This window comes from Toxotes jaculatrix, chromosome 8, assembly GCF_017976425.1.
Source record: "Toxotes jaculatrix isolate fToxJac2 chromosome 8, fToxJac2.pri, whole genome shotgun sequence".
Classification (NCBI taxonomy): Eukaryota; Metazoa; Chordata; class Actinopteri; family Toxotidae; genus Toxotes; species Toxotes jaculatrix.
The window spans coordinates 11,381,514-11,396,870 of record NC_054401.1 but is presented as its reverse complement, the minus strand read 5'-3'; the positions used below and the strand labels follow the sequence as shown (position 1 = coordinate 11,396,870).

Here is a 15,357-nt window from a genome sequence, read left to right as displayed (position 1 = left end):
CAACTTTGTATATGCAGTTTTGTCTTTGCCTGCCAGGTGGAGCAAGTGCATCAAACTGCTGAATGCCTTCACTAGAAGTGCACAAGAGTGTCGTATTCCCTAATGCATCTTTAGTGAATAAAAAAAATACTTTGATTCAAAATTTAAATGTGTAGAGTTTCTATCAACTAAACCCCCCACCCAGATACCAAATAGGGGGCTTCAATATTGGCCACACCTTAAAGTTCCAACATTTTGGATTTGATTTTTTTTTTTTTTTTTCATTTGCTGTCCTTCCCATGTCTCCAGCCTTTGTACTGTCATAAACCCCGGATGAAAACTATGTTGATCTTCCAATCAAAGTTCTGCACATCTGATAAGCTAATTTACTGCCGTTAAAGTAATATTGGAAAAAAAACTGTTGAAATGAACTGGCAGTTAGTTCTCCTAACATCTTAGAAGAAATACCCTAACCACTGTAGGTGTAACCTTTCTGCCTCAGCAAGAGTAAACAGGTTCCCTCCCTTCTTGGTTATTTGTTTTTAATCCCAGCTGTGTGTTGGGTAAGGCAAACTCATGAAATGTATGTACTGCATAAAACTGTCAATCTCATATTATGTCTCATTTAAATTTTAAAGCTCAACTTAAATGAAATACAAGGGACAAAAGAGAGAAGGGGCAGCCGGAGAGCTACATCTCAGCTTATTTACAAAGGACTTCTTGAGGGGTTGAGAATTTCCTCATTTGTTTTAGATGAGACAGAAGAGAAGACAGAAAGTTAGCTTTAATTCTTACTTTTCTTTTGATGTACAAACATGATGGCTGAACTTTTTACATGTCTAACACCAAGTGCTGACTGGAGAGAGCTCACGAGCCTCAGAGCAGGTGTATTCTGTTTGTTCAGTCTGAACTGAATGGCAGGTGCTGCTTTCAAACACACTGATGCAAATACAGGCACAGAAAAGTGGTTTCATACAAACAGATGGGAAGAAAGACAGAAGGTTGATAATACCACACATGCAGTGCTTGATATGAACAGGTAAAGAAGCCAATAACATTTTTATTCATTCTCAAACACTATTGAAAGGACATAATGTTGAAAACCAGTTTACAGAGACAGTGAAAGTCACATTGTGTAGCTTCTGTTGTCCATGTAGCTTGTGTCACATTTGCCATCGTTCTTCAGATTAATCTTCATCTTCTTTCCCCTTGCCTGTCCTCTTGTGGTAGCAGCATTTGGCCATGAAAGACACGCACATAACAAACTCTCTGAAGTTGATCTCTCCGTCATGGTTCCTGTCCATTCTCCCCATGGCCTTGTCGAAGTGAGCTGCACTGATTTTAGCCTGGAAGACACATTATTACAACACCATTAATGTACGTGCATATGAATGGTGAAGCAAGGAGAATGATGACAAGTGAATGTGTTATATATAGATGTGCATGCACACTGTAACTTTATCATGCAACCTGAGTGTGTTGAGTCTCTTACTTTAAGCTCAGGGTTTTGAATTTCTTTCTCCATCAGCTTCTTTAACTCCTCTTTGTTTAACTTCCCATCACCGTCAGCGTACTCCAAAAACATATCCACAATGTTTTTAATGGTCTCTTCCATACGAGCCATGGTTGTAACTGGAGAAAAAGACTGATGTTGGTTTTTAGTAATAAGAGATGATGCACAGGAGTTTTTTTTTTTTCCAAAATATTTGCAGACAGTGTATTTTCAAGCTTTGTTAAATCTCTTGATGTTGGTAAATTAGATGACAAATGCTGTTAGACTAAAGTTTACAAATAAGAGCTAAAATCAACACTACAAAGGAGTATGACACCTTAAAGTTCACATTTACCAGGTGAAGAGAGATCACGTCCGTGCCACCAGCTTGGTCCCAAATCAGAGCGATGTCAGACTGATGGAGAAATCCTCTCTTTATAAATGCAGACACACAATGTCTGAGAAACATGGACACACACATGTACAAAGAAACACATGTGGTGATTCATGCACTGGAAATCTGGCCCACTCCCTACAAACCAGCTTCACTAGTCAGTTTGTGCTGTATTGTATAGATGGAGCATTTATCATTGCTCAGAAGGTGAATGTATGTGGTGTAAGGGTGAATGTTTGCATTATTGACATTGATTTTGTGTGTATACTGTATGTGTGCGTGTGAACTGATACATGAGGTGATTTTATAGGTGGAGTAGATCACCTTAGGCAGGGAAATCCTCCTTGTCACTGTTGTGCTGCAAGGCGCAGCTTATTGTGTGTGTGTGTGTGTGTGTGTGTGTGTGTGTGTGTGTGTGTGTGTGTGTGTGTGTGTGTGTGTGTGTGTGTGTGTGTGTGTGTGTCTGTGTGTGTATGTGTGTGTGTGTGTATGTGTGTGTGTGTGTGTGTCCAAAAATGATGTTTTGGAGTTTAAACTCCCTTCCAAATAGTTCTTGAAATAGATATTCTTTGTGACGTTAGAAATAATTGAGCTGATTTTGCTTGTGGAATTTATTCTGTTTTCAAATGTAGTTTGAAAATTTTTGTGACATGAAAACTGAGATTTCATTTATTGCCTGCAACAATCTTGGCTAAATGTACTTTGTTGTCATTCTGTACATTTTAAAAACATTAACCTTTTATTACTAAAAACCAACATCAGTCTTTTTCTCCAGTTACAATCATGGCTAGTATGGAACAGACCATTAAAAATATCGTGGACTTGTTTTCGGAGTACGCTGACGGTGATAGGAAGTTAAACAAAGAGGAATGTGTCTTCCAGGCTAAAGTGCATATTGTCAGCGCAGCTGACTTTGACAAGGCCATGGGGAGAATGGACAGGAACTGTGACGGAGAGTTTTCAACATTATGCTCCTTCAATAGTGTTTGAGAATGAATAAAAATACAACGTTTAATGTGCTGTGTGCTTCTTTACCTGTTCATATGAAGCACTGCATGTGTGGTAGAATCAACCTTCTGTCTTTCTTCCCATCTGTTTGTATGAAACCACTTTTCTGTGCCTGTATTTGCATCAATTTGTTTGAAAGCAGCACCTGCCATTCAGTTCAGACTGAACAAACAGAAAACACCTGCTCTGAAGCTCGAGAGCTCTCTCCAGTCAGCACTTGGTATTAGACATGTAAAAAGTTCAGCCATCATGTTTATACATCAAAAGAAAAGTAAGAATTAAAGCTAACTTTCTGTCTTCTCTTCTGTCTCATCTAAAATAAATGAGGAAATTCTCAACCCCTCAAGAAGTCCTTTGTAAATAAGCTGAGGTGTAACTCTCCGGCTGCCCCCTCTCTCTTTCGTCCCTTGTATTTCATTTAAGTTGAGCTTTAAAATTTAAATGTGACATAAACAATATGAGATTGACAGTTTTACGCAGTACATACATTTCATGAGTTTGCCTTAAATGCAACCAACACACAGCTGGCATTAAAACAAATAACCAAGAAGGGAGGGAACCTGTTTACTCTCTTGCTGAGACAGAACGGTTACACCTACAGTGTATTGTTCCTAAGCTACCAGGAAATCTAACTGCCAGTTCTACAGAAGATACTCTGTTTTTTTTCAATATCACTTTAACGGCAGGAAAGTATCTTATTTATTGTGACACATTTGTGACATGTCACTCAGCATGAAGGCTACAAACAAGGCGGAGAATGTTCGGCCATCATGCATTTTAATTTAAAACAAAACTATGAAGTAAAGCCAGTTTCCTTTTCAAACAGAAAGATTCTCTTTTGAAACACGATGAATTTCTTAAGCCTTCAACACAGAGTGGCTTTATTGCATAGTACTTATTATGAGCAAAGCACAGAGGGCACACCCATAACAAAGAGGATCACACAAAAGAGTCAGAGCTGGCCATGTTGCCATAGAAACTGTATGTTGTCCATGCATTAATGAAAAAAATTCTTTGACAGAATCACTTAGGTTCACTTTTCGCAACTGATAACTTCGAAGGTTTCAGAGGCGCACTTACTCTGCTCAAGGGAGAAATGTTAGGTTCAAACGGTGGAAATGTCTTTGTTAAATAACATTTTTCATGAATTTAAGTGGGTTCATCCACACCACAAAGTCTTAAGTCACTATAGTCTGTCTAAAGGGGCTGATGCAGGCATTAAGATGAAGAAATTAATGTATTATTTTCACAAACCAACTGAATACATGTGGCAAGGAAGAAAGACAAGTCAGGTTAATGTGCCAATAATGTGTTTAATTAGAAGTAAATATATCTATTTAAAATAGATAAAAAGATAAAAATGGGGCGTGGTGTTGTGGGTGGAGTGAATGGATGAGTGAGGAATGTATGTGTCTGTATACGTGTTGAAAGAAGGGGTTGGCAATTATAACCTTCATGGAGGCTTACACTTGTGCCAACACCCATGGGGAGTAACCGTACCTCACTGCAAGCTCCTTCAAGACAGGACAGGTTAGACCGTGATAGAAAGAATAATATAGTGTCTTAGTTAGAAATCAGCTGCACAGTCAGAGCAGTTTGTGGGGGTTTACATGAGCATTTAGTGTCACATAAGTGGAGCCGTTTTAAAGTGACACTGAGTTTGTTACAAGTTTGACATTTTCATGTACTTACTGTTTGTGGTTGGCCAAACAGAATGGGTGAAAAAAAATCAAAGGTTCGTGTTTACAGACTCTGCATAATCACTGAATGTTATGTAACACTGGAGGAAATGTGATTCAGTGATGTTACTATAATTTTTTTCTGGGGAAGGACCTTCAGACGTTCTTCCCCTCACCACTTCCTGAATCAAAGTCACAGCCAAAACTCACCCATGGGTTTTAAACACTGGCTCCCTCTGCATTCTCCTTAATGCTTAGTGCCAGGTAAAGCATCAAAGTGATTATCTGCCAGCAGTTAAAATGTAATATTTTGATTTAAAACTGAAAGATATAGGGACTTAGCAACATGAAGCCTCCTCCAGATTCAGCATATTTAACATATTTTATGTGAACCCATTGTGTCAAATTAAGTTAATAAGTGGTCTGCGCTGAACCTAAATTACTGGCTCCAGAAACAATGTTATAGCAAAAAGAAGTGTAATCATAAATTAACTCTAATGTCTATTCTACTCCACAAAGTTTCAGTAAACGTCCCCCTGCTTCCTGTCTTTGTGCCGCTAAAGCGTGTCACAAAGCTGTGTTGGTACTGAACACATGGATGAAAATTATGTCGCTCTTCTCCTCTAACCACTGATGAGACTCCACCCAAAATCCACCTTTGAAGAATTAAGTTACTCTGCAGCAGTAAGAGGTTTGGCATTTTTCAGAGGACAGACAAAGGCAGTTTGCCTAATTCAGTTGAGCCCCTCCTTCTGTCAGAAGTTCCCACCATAGGGATCTTCTGACCACACCCTATCCAGGTGTGATCACTTCCTCCTTTACAGGAGGCTATACAGGTGGCTACATTGAGTGCTTGCAGAACTGATTAGTCACAGATACATTTGACGTGACAAAAAAACAGAAATCTTGCTTGTACAGTAAAATCCTGTTACTGCATCCAGCAAAACACCAATAAATGCATGCAGGACAGATAGATATCCTTTTGTAATTAACACCCACAAACAGGCAGTGGGGTTTGGAGCAATTTAAAGCTCCTAAAATACTCAACAAAAACTCAACAGCTACAGCCAGAGCAGAGTGCTGGCAGCAGAGGTTACTTTTTATGAATAGTGTTTTGTTGGAGCTGGACTTTTTGCTGTGGGATATGTGTGAGTTCATGAATATACAAGGAGGAAATTACTATACCTGCACATGTAAAAATAAAGTTATCATTTGATAATATATTGCAAAAAGTACAATTATCAGCAAGAGCATATTGTCAGTAACAGATTCAGCACAAGCAGTATTAATGTAAACTGACGAAACACAGAAACAATGTGGTTGAAACCAGAGATCATTAAAGGACAAAGAAAGAACGAAATGGAGAGAAAGATGAACTGAGTAAACTTGGATTCCATTGTGTTATAAACTGAAGGTCTCATGTTTCCTGGTGCCCAATGGTAACTCATAGTAAACCAAGCTGCGTGGTAGTAACAGCATTATTTTTGCTAAAATCACAAAACTGCCAAGAGAACTAAGCTCCAGTTTTGATCTATCATTCAGCCAAACCATCATAAACTATAACGAAATCAACAGGACTATAACACTGTTGCGCAAGTTGAACTGCTTGATGACTAGAGGCTTTTTTTTTTACTTCATCAATTGATTGCATATGTTCTGTGATTCACAGAAATCAAGTGGGAAGTGAATGATTTATTCATATCATGTCCACACTGCATAACTTTGTATTTTCTGTGCATTTTTAACCAAAAGACCGCTGAGAAGGAAAACTGTGTAAAGGGTGGGGAAAGTATGATGACCAAGACAGAAAGAAGAAAAGCTAGAAAAATTATAGACCTTCTTTCTTTTTTCTTTTTCTTTATTGATTTATAGCAGCTGGAACCAGTGCTTCATAATGTAATTTAGTTCTTTCCTCTGTGAAAGCCTTTTTTCAGGGTAAACAAACACATATTTGCACACACATACACACACATCCAACCACTGGGTTGTAGTGGAAAGTTTTTTTGGGCTGTTACCAACAGAGAGGCAGAGAGCTCACAGTACACAACAGCTGCCTGTTTTGCCAAAAACAGAGAGCTCTGCCCTTGCACAAGCATTAGTATGTCACACTGTATTTTTGCCCACAAGAAAGTAGATTTTAGTAACTTGTTAGTGTAAAACTTTTACTCCTACTTTTAATGGCTGAATGTCTCCACAAATGTTTGTGGCAATCCATCCAGTGGATGTGTTTCAGTTGTTCATTTCAGTCTGGATCAAAGTGGGGGACCACCAGACTGACTGACAGACAGAAAGTGGCTAAAAACGTCAAAGCAGTATCTTCAGTGAAAACAGATAATTTAATGCAGTCTTTCTGGTGCATTCCTGCTAATTGTTTGAGCTGACTGTAAAGCATATGGCACAGTGGATGAAACTTACTGTGTGTTTTGTGTCAGGGCTGTTTGCCATTCACAACTTAACTGATAATTATAGTACAGTTAGGACACAGTTTGGTTGAGTATCATTCCCAAAGTAGGTTTAGTAGATGTTTGAGACTTTGTACTGCCCTTCTAATTAACTTGACAATCCACAGGGACTCCACCACAAGCAGCTGTGTTTCACCATAGGAACTCACAAAACACAACTTCTCTGTATCATTCTACTGCACAGTTCCTAATGTGTTTATATACACGTTTATACAGATATATTTCTCTAGATGTTTGTGTGTGTGTGTGTGTGTGTGTGTGTGTGTGTGTGTGTGTGTGTGTGTGTGTGTGTGTGTGTGTGTGTGTGTGTGTGTGTGTGTGTGTGTGTGTGTGTGTGTGTAGGGAGAACAGTATCAGCTTTTCACTAAATGGTTAATTTAAATTGCATTTTGTGCCAGCTAACATTCTCTGCCAATGAATCATAATGTCTCCTGCCCCCGCCTACCCTCTCTTATTGTCTTCCTCTCACTGCATGGACTGGTATCTCTGTCTAATCAAAGCCAGCCCTTCACTCTGATCATCAGACATTCCAGTACACAACCACAACTCACGTTGTGATATTATCAACACCCCACAGTTGCAACGTGTGAGTGCAACGGCAAGTTGTGGTTGTTGAGACTCTTAGTAAAAATAAAAAAGCCTTAAGGCTTTAGTTTTCTGTACTTGTTGTTTTCGACAAAACAGTCACGAAGCCAGTGAGTCACAAAGCCAACTAGTTGACTAAATGGAGTAGTAGATTAAATTCTACGTGATAAGAGTCCTATAAATGTACATATATTTGGTTTGCTTGAACATTTGTGGTTCTATTTTGACTTGAACAGAAACTCAGTAAAGCTCACTGTTTGATGCAATGTTAGTAAAAAAAAATGTTGTCAGTGGTTGAAACAATATGCATCATAGGTAAAAAATTCTGCCTTCAAAATATTACTTAAAAATAAAAGTACAGATATTATGACAGTAAAATATAAGTTGTAGCAAAAGTAAACTGCTTCATAAATGTATAAATGCATAAATATACAAGAAGAGTCCTCCAGAGATTAAGAACAGAAAGTGCGCACTGATTTATTATTTGGGCTTTATGAACGAAAGTGACCTAAACTTAAACAAGAAATACAAACATCAGTGGAACACATAATATAAATAGAAATGCATAGAGATCTAAATCAAATTGAAAAAAATATAAGACCAAATTCACAAATTATTAGTTGAAAAAAATGGAAACTAAAGGATAGATTTCTTTCATTAAGTTGGCATTTTCTATTTACACGCTAGTTTTCTTTTTACTAACTTACTATCCATTAGATGACCTCACTTTGAAAATTGTGCTCTGAATACCTGATGTGCAACCAAAGAAAAACAAGACTTTTCACACTCTTGAAACGTTTCTTTTGAAGTTATCAAATTTATAAATATCAGTTATCTGTCTTGCACTGATCTAGAAAGCCCCTGTGTCCCCCAGTGCTATGATACAGTGCGGAGGTGGTGCTACATCAAGTTAATGTATGTTCTGTTGAGTACTTAATTCAATGCACTGCATCATTAAGTGTAAAAAGTTATTCTTCTGGTTGGAAACATAGCTTTTACCCTAAACTGTACATGGCCACAGATAGCAAAAGCGCTCAGATGCTCTCTCATGTGATTTGAAAAGCCAGAAAGAGCAAATTCCAGCATTGACAATTTGGAAGTGAAGAGAAAGAAAAATGAGGAAAAAAAGAGAGGAAGATGGGTGGGAGCTTGGAAAAAGGGTGTGTCGAACTCTGTTTAAAAGGTTTGTGTCTGTGCTCTCCTTTCAAATCCCTCTCTTCCACCCTCTTGAACTACACAACTTTTCATACAACTCTGGTAAGTAGAAATATGTTTCAAAATTCTATTTGAAATGCAGAGTTTGTTTTTGTTTTTGATTTGTTTGTTTATTTGCAGAGAATTATCCAAATAGATGATGCCCAACATGTAGCATTATACGGCCTGAGGTGCATGAAAGAGCTTCTGGGTGTGGTTTCTGTTTTGTGTAGAGTGCCAAATCTGAGTAGGATGTTGTCAATCTACAGTATGTCGTATGTAAAACAAATAATATAGTAATATTGTTCAAAGAGTTATAATTTTAAGTTACTGTACTGAAATTGGTGTGAATTCAGTAAATGTACGCTACCTAGATTTCCATTTATTCGCTACAAAACTTTTTCAAAGTTGTTTAAAAAGATCTGCAGTCATGCAGTTAGACAGGAAAACTCAGAGGGACTCAAAATTAGCAAGTGAGGACAAGATTGTCCTCACAAGACTGTCCTCAGTCACGCTGAGCCAGATGTGTTGAGAAGAAATGACCAGTGAAGTGAGCTGGTGAGCAGACTATGCTCGGAGGCAACACTTGAATAGTTTTAGAAAAAAAAGTCCAAGTGACCTATTTTCTTCCTTGTTTCACCACCCATACTTGATCATATATAGTGGTCTAGTGGTCTAGACTAGAATTTTTTTTTCTCCTGAACGACAGAGTAAAGATTGGCACGAGAAAGAAAACAGCACAACTCTGAGAAAAGGAAAACATTCCTTTTAGTCTGCACTGAATCAGTTTGTAAAATGAATTAAAAGCTGTTCAGCCCCTTCCAGTAGTTTCATTGGGCGTTCCAAAGCTGTAGGGTCCATTCCACATGCTTAAATGTAGCATGAAGCATTATCCTCACACTCATGTCAAATGAATAAGTATAGAAATAAATGCTGGGATACACTATCAACAATATTTTCTTGTTCCAGCCAACATGTCACTCCTAAAGGCAATGGAAGTGCTCATGGCTACCTTCAACAAATATGCTGGAAAAGAAGGAGACGCAAAGACTCTGACCAAGTCAGAACTCACTGATCTGCTCCGTAATGAGTTTTTTGGGGGACAAGTAAGTAGATAAGATGTAGCACCCTTGTAACACAGAACTGTGAATGCCTCGTTGCCATATTTCTGAAGCTTTATAATATCTACAACTACAATTCCTCCACCTTCTTTTTATAGATCCCAGACAAAGCCACAGTGGAGCAATTCTTCAGCGACCTGGATAACGACAAGAGTGGCGTCGTTGATTTCAAGGAGTATGCCACTTTTGTAGCTGCCCTCACCATGGTCTTTCATGAGTGCGCTAAATGAAGATGCTGAGTGCTCCATCTTGCACCAGTATCACAGTCACATCTATAAACTTGTCATTATCAAAAGTCCTAAGAAAGAAAATTTGGTTAAATATACAAACACATTAATCACAGACATGTTGTTACATACAATAGGCTTGAGGGACTTGAAATGTGCTGACTATGAGTGCATATCACTAATTTTGAATGTCACAACTGGCTAATAAAGAAATGAAATAAATTATGTCACATGAAAAAAAAATTTTTGTTTTCTTCTGAGTGAAATACAACATTGTGCAAACTCAGGAGCCTGATACTCCCCACTGCACGTATTCGGGGCAGAACTGCCTTTAATTGTCTTTTAATGTAACACATTAAGCTAAGTGACAGTCCCTTAGCTCATTATTCATGGACCCATTTCATAGTTAAACTTACACTATTATGTCACAGTTTGGATGTCTTACACACAGAACAGGAAATGACACTCAGGAAACGCAAACAGCTTAAAGTCGCTGTCATGAATCATGTGTAAAATACTTTTCCAAACCTTATAAGTAGCTCATTTTCTTTCCAGAAAAATTACATCACATCTTGAAGTAATCTTCACACACATGCTCATGTAGACTTCAATTTAAAAAAAAACGTACTGTGTTCACACTATACTCACTATGCTCTTTTGTAAACATAGTCTTTCCAATACTGCCCCCCTGTGTTCAGGTTTTTCACTCTAAACCAGAGGTCTCAAACCTGTTCCACAAAGGGCCATGTGGCTGCAGGTTTTTGTTCCAACCAAGCAGCAGCACGCCATCAACTGATCTCAATCTTCAGACAGTTGATTGACAGACAGTTGTCAAACTCTGTGCTCTTGATTGGTTGGAACAAAAACCAGCAGCCACATGGCCCTTTGTGGAACAGGTTTGAGACCTCTGCTCTAAAGTGTCCATGCAAATGTATTTCCCTGTGGTCTTGCAGCTGGAATCAATTTAGTGTAAAACATGAATGACAGGTGAATCAAAAAACAAAACAAAACAAAACAAGAGTTGCCCTTTGCCCTAAACCTCTCACATTGCAGTTGAAGGGCAAAACAGCAGCCATGTGTGGATTAACCCATAGGCCTTAATGACCTCCACCCCAGCCTCCTACCTTCTGAACACGAGCTTGTATTATGTCACTTTCAAGTTTCCATCTAGGACAGAGCGCAAAGCAGACTCCACATGATAGTTTCATTATTTGCTAAAACGCAAAGAAAGCAAATGGTTCCATACTGCCTGGAATTAGATAAATAAATTATCATTATTAAACTGAATTACTATCAATACAACTTGTCATAGCAGAAAAAGCACAGGTGAACTGATAACATTAAAAACAACCACATTCCATTTAGGTGAGTTTGTTTCAGGGTTATGGTCTGTCATGGCCCACCGGGGCACTTAATGGAGCAGGAAAAACATAGATGAAACAAATTTTGTTAACAAGGTTTCAGCTACATTAAGTGCCCCGGTGGGCCATGACAGACCATAACCCTGAAACAAAGGCAGCAGATTGTAACAGCTCATGTATTAGCTCTTATTTTAAACATAAAGTGGTTGGAATCTTTGTTCCAGATAGGGCGTAGCATTTTGTTCTGTTTGCTGTTAATTTATAATATATATATATATATATATATATATATTTAATATACAGATTTTTCTTACTGAATTTATTATTTCATTTGACCAAGGCTCACCACCTGAAGTATTTCACTGCAATGAAATTAAACAAAATGCCAGTTCAGTTAGATTACAGACTTGAATGAGTTTCATGCACACTCAGTGGCTACCTATTATTTGACACACCTGTAAAATCAAATGCAATCCAGTACAACAGCTCAACCGTAATTTCTTCCTTTGCAAAGATAATAATGTTCAGTTTTTACTGAACCTGGAAAAGAAGGAGACAAAGCACTCTAAGGCAGAACTCACTGAACTGCTCCATAATGAGCTTCCTGTGGGAGGAGTAAGTAGACTAGATGTAGCACCCTTGCAACACAGAGCTGTGAATGCCTCATTGACATATTTCTGAAGCTTTTTAATATCTACAACTACAACTCCTCCTCCTGTCCTTCTTTTTTAGGCCTCAGACAAAGTCACAGTGGAGAATTTCTTCAGTATGCTGGATAACAACAAGGATGGCGTTGTTGATCTCAATGTATGTCACTTTTGTAACTGCCTTCACCATGCTCTGCCACAAGAAATAAACACTTCGGCCACACTGCTTCACAACTTTCTGATGACATGAATTATGTGTAAAATACGTTTCCAAACCTTATAAGTAGCTCATTCTGTTTCGAGAAAAATGACATCATATCTTGAAGTAATCTTCACGCACATGTTCACGTAGATTTCAATAAAAAAAATGTACTGTGTTCACACTATACTCAGCATTTAGTCATTCACATACAGATGCTCTTTTGTAAACATAGTCTTTCCAATACTGCCCCCTTGTGTTCAGGTTTTTCACTCTAAAGTGCCCATGCAAATGTATTTGCCTGTGGTCTTGCAGCTAAAATCAATGAACCATAAAATAAAATAAAATAAAGCTGATGTATAATATTTACCAAATGTTTTTAAAGGAGAAGAATAACATACTGGATGTGCTCATTTAGCATATAGTAAGCATGAGTGAGAGGTGAGTCAGAAGAAAACCAAGAATTGTTCTTGGCTTGCAGCTGTCACAGCGCAGTTGAAGAATACAAACCAGTTCAACAGCTCAGCCATAATTTTTACCTTTGTAAAGATGATATGTTCAGTTTATATTGAACTTGTCAGAGATGTGTTGATTTAACTACATGTTCATTATTGAGGTTGTGGTTTGCAGAGCTATTGAACTGGAATGCATCATAATGAGAGGTGTTTCTGATGTTTTGTCCTCACCATTTACAAACATAAAGGGGGAAGAAATATAGAAATATATATTGGTACCACTTATTTATATTGTAATATTTTTCCATTAGTGTGGGTCAATAGACTCATTCAAAGATTTCAGGGCTAAGCCCTGGATTTCCCTCTGGTCATCCATGTTTCTGGAGGATTTTATTTTCCCCTTTCACGTTGACTGAAAGGAGATTGCATCGACAACCATTCCCTACAACATGACATGACATTCACCTATTTTCATGTGCATCTTTATATGAAAACATGGCTTGTAGTTTTCCCACACTGGTCTCGCTGTTGTGAAATGAGGTTTAAGTGACAGGAATTGCAAGAAAGAGTGCATTCCAGCATCAACATTTTTGACACTATCTAAGTGTTACTGGAGGCAAGAAAGAAAGAAAAATTAGAAAGAAGACAGAAAGCGGGGTGGGGGCTTGGAAATATGCTGCACTCACCACTGTTTAAAAAAGTTTGTGTCCATGCTCTCTTCTCTAATCCCTTTATTGCACCCTGTCAGTCTACACAACTTGTCATACAACTTTGGCATATATATGCAAAATATGACTTGGTGCTTTCCCATAGTGGTTCCACTGGTATGACAAGAGGTTTATGTGACAGGAATTTCAAGAAAGGGTGCATTCCAACATTAACATTTTGACATCTTCTAAGTGTTACTGTCGTGACAGAAAAGAGAGAAAAATTTGAAAAATGACAAAAAGAGGGGTGGGACTTTGAAAGATGTTGTCTTAACCACTGTTTAAAAAGGTTCGTGTCTGTGTGCTCTTCTCAAATCCCTCTCTTCCACCCTGCAGATCTGCAGAAATTTTCAACTCAAATTTTCAAATCTTCAAACTTTGGTAAGTGGAAATATGTTTTTAGATGTTAGACAAATCATTTTTGCATTTACTTTATCTCAATACTCGATACTGTAACATCATGTGGCATGAGATGCATGAAGCTTCTGGTTGTGGTTTGTGTGTTATGTGGAGCGCTGGGTTTGAGTAGGATAATGTCAGTCGACAGTATGTTAACCTTAAGTTGTTATATTGAAATTGGTGGGAATTCATTAAATTGAAGCGACCGGGGTTTCCATCTAGATACCATAAGAAACCTTTTCAAAGTTGTTTTTAAAAAAAAAATAGTATGGAAAATCTGAGAGGAACTCAAAATTAGTGAGTGAGGACAGTTTTTGTCTGCACTGAATCAGATTCCTTTCATGAAATATATGAGGTAAAGTGTTGGGCAGAGACATTCTGATTGAATCTTAACAAGCTGTTAAACCATTCCACATGCTTAAATGTAGCATGAAGCATCATCTTCACACTCATGTCAAATGAATTATGAAGTATAGAAATAAACACTGGCATACACTATCAACAATATTTTCTTGTTCCAGCCAACATGTCAGGGATCCCGCATGCAATGGCAATACTCATGGCTACCTTCGACAAATATGCTGGAAAAGAAGGAGACAAAACCACTCTGACCAAGGCAGAACTCACTGAACTGCTCCATAATGAGCTTCCTGTGGGAGGAGTAAGTAGACTAGATGTAGCACCTATGTAACACAGGGCTGTGAATGCCTCTGCCATATTTTTTAAGCTTTTTAATATCTACAACTACAACTCCTCATCCTGTCCTTTTTTTAGGCCCCAGACAAAGCCGCAGTGGAGAGTTTCTTCAGCGACCTGGATAACGACAAGGATGGCGTTGTTGATTTCAAGGAATACGTCACTTTTGTGACTGCCCTTACCGTGATCTTCCACAAGGAATAGACACTTTGGCCACATTTCTTCACAACTTTCTTGCCTTATTAAATTTGTACAAACTGAAAATGCTGAGTGCTTCAATTTGCACCAGTATTGCAGTCTACAAAATATTCATCCAGATGTATTGTTTCCAGTCCCTATCCCTTTGCAATCAGAGTGGTTCCCAACCTTTTCTCTTGTGATTCAAAAAAAAAAAAACCTGCTCATATCTCATTATCTCAGGTTATTGCGTGTGGACATGAGCTGTGATTTTTCCTTCTTTAATTTCTAACTGCTATATTATGCTGTTCTCTGCTATGCTGTTATACTCTGTCGTCACAGACAACCTTCTTTATTTGTTCCATTTAAATGATTTTAAGATATCTGAATAGGTGAAACAATCCACTGTTTAACAATAAAACAAAGGCTAAATGAGAGAACAGTTATGTTTTTCTGTCTTGTGTCTGTCTCCTTCGTAACCCCTGAGATTCCTGACGCACAGGCTGGGCACCACTGGGTCACGGTCGGATCTGATGTTGCCTACCCAGGAACTCGCCTATCCACACTCAAAAAAA

The 15,357-nt window shown here is 38.1% G+C and overlaps 3 protein-coding genes across 4 annotated transcripts; 2 read left to right on the top strand and 1 right to left on the bottom strand.

The window, feature by feature from the left end:
• Window positions 1–1,013: 1,013 nt before the first annotated feature.
• On the bottom strand, window positions 1,014–1,954 carry LOC121186293 (protein S100-A1-like). 2 transcript variants are annotated; one of them, XM_041044982.1, is made up of 3 exons: window positions 1,827–1,954; window positions 1,472–1,624; window positions 1,014–1,325 (listed from the first exon to the last, which is right to left on the bottom strand). In XM_041044982.1, the coding sequence occupies exons 1-3, from the start codon at window positions 1,950–1,952 to the stop codon at window positions 1,167–1,169; spliced, it is 438 nt and encodes a 145-aa protein (XP_040900916.1). In that variant the 5' UTR covers window positions 1,953–1,954; the 3' UTR covers window positions 1,014–1,166. The 2 variants fall into 2 exon arrangements, with proteins under 2 accessions (XP_040900916.1, XP_040900917.1); XM_041044983.1 differs by having other exon boundaries at window positions 1,472–1,611; window positions 1,827–1,865.
• Window positions 1,955–8,724: 6,770 nt separating this feature from the next.
• On the top strand, window positions 8,725–10,384 carry LOC121186489 (ictacalcin-like). The gene is made up of 3 exons (XM_041045237.1): window positions 8,725–8,856; window positions 9,763–9,899; window positions 10,013–10,384. The coding sequence occupies exons 2-3, from the start codon at window positions 9,768–9,770 to the stop codon at window positions 10,142–10,144; spliced, it is 264 nt and encodes an 87-aa protein (XP_040901171.1). The 5' UTR covers window positions 8,725–8,856; window positions 9,763–9,767; the 3' UTR covers window positions 10,145–10,384.
• Window positions 10,385–13,741: 3,357 nt separating this feature from the next.
• On the top strand, window positions 13,742–15,213 carry LOC121186490 (ictacalcin-like). Its single transcript, XM_041045238.1, has 3 exons — window positions 13,742–13,891; window positions 14,431–14,570; window positions 14,684–15,213. Exons 2-3 carry the CDS (start codon window positions 14,436–14,438, stop codon window positions 14,807–14,809), a joined length of 261 nt encoding a protein of 86 aa, XP_040901172.1. The 5' UTR covers window positions 13,742–13,891; window positions 14,431–14,435; the 3' UTR covers window positions 14,810–15,213.
• Window positions 15,214–15,357: the final 144 nt, after the last annotated feature.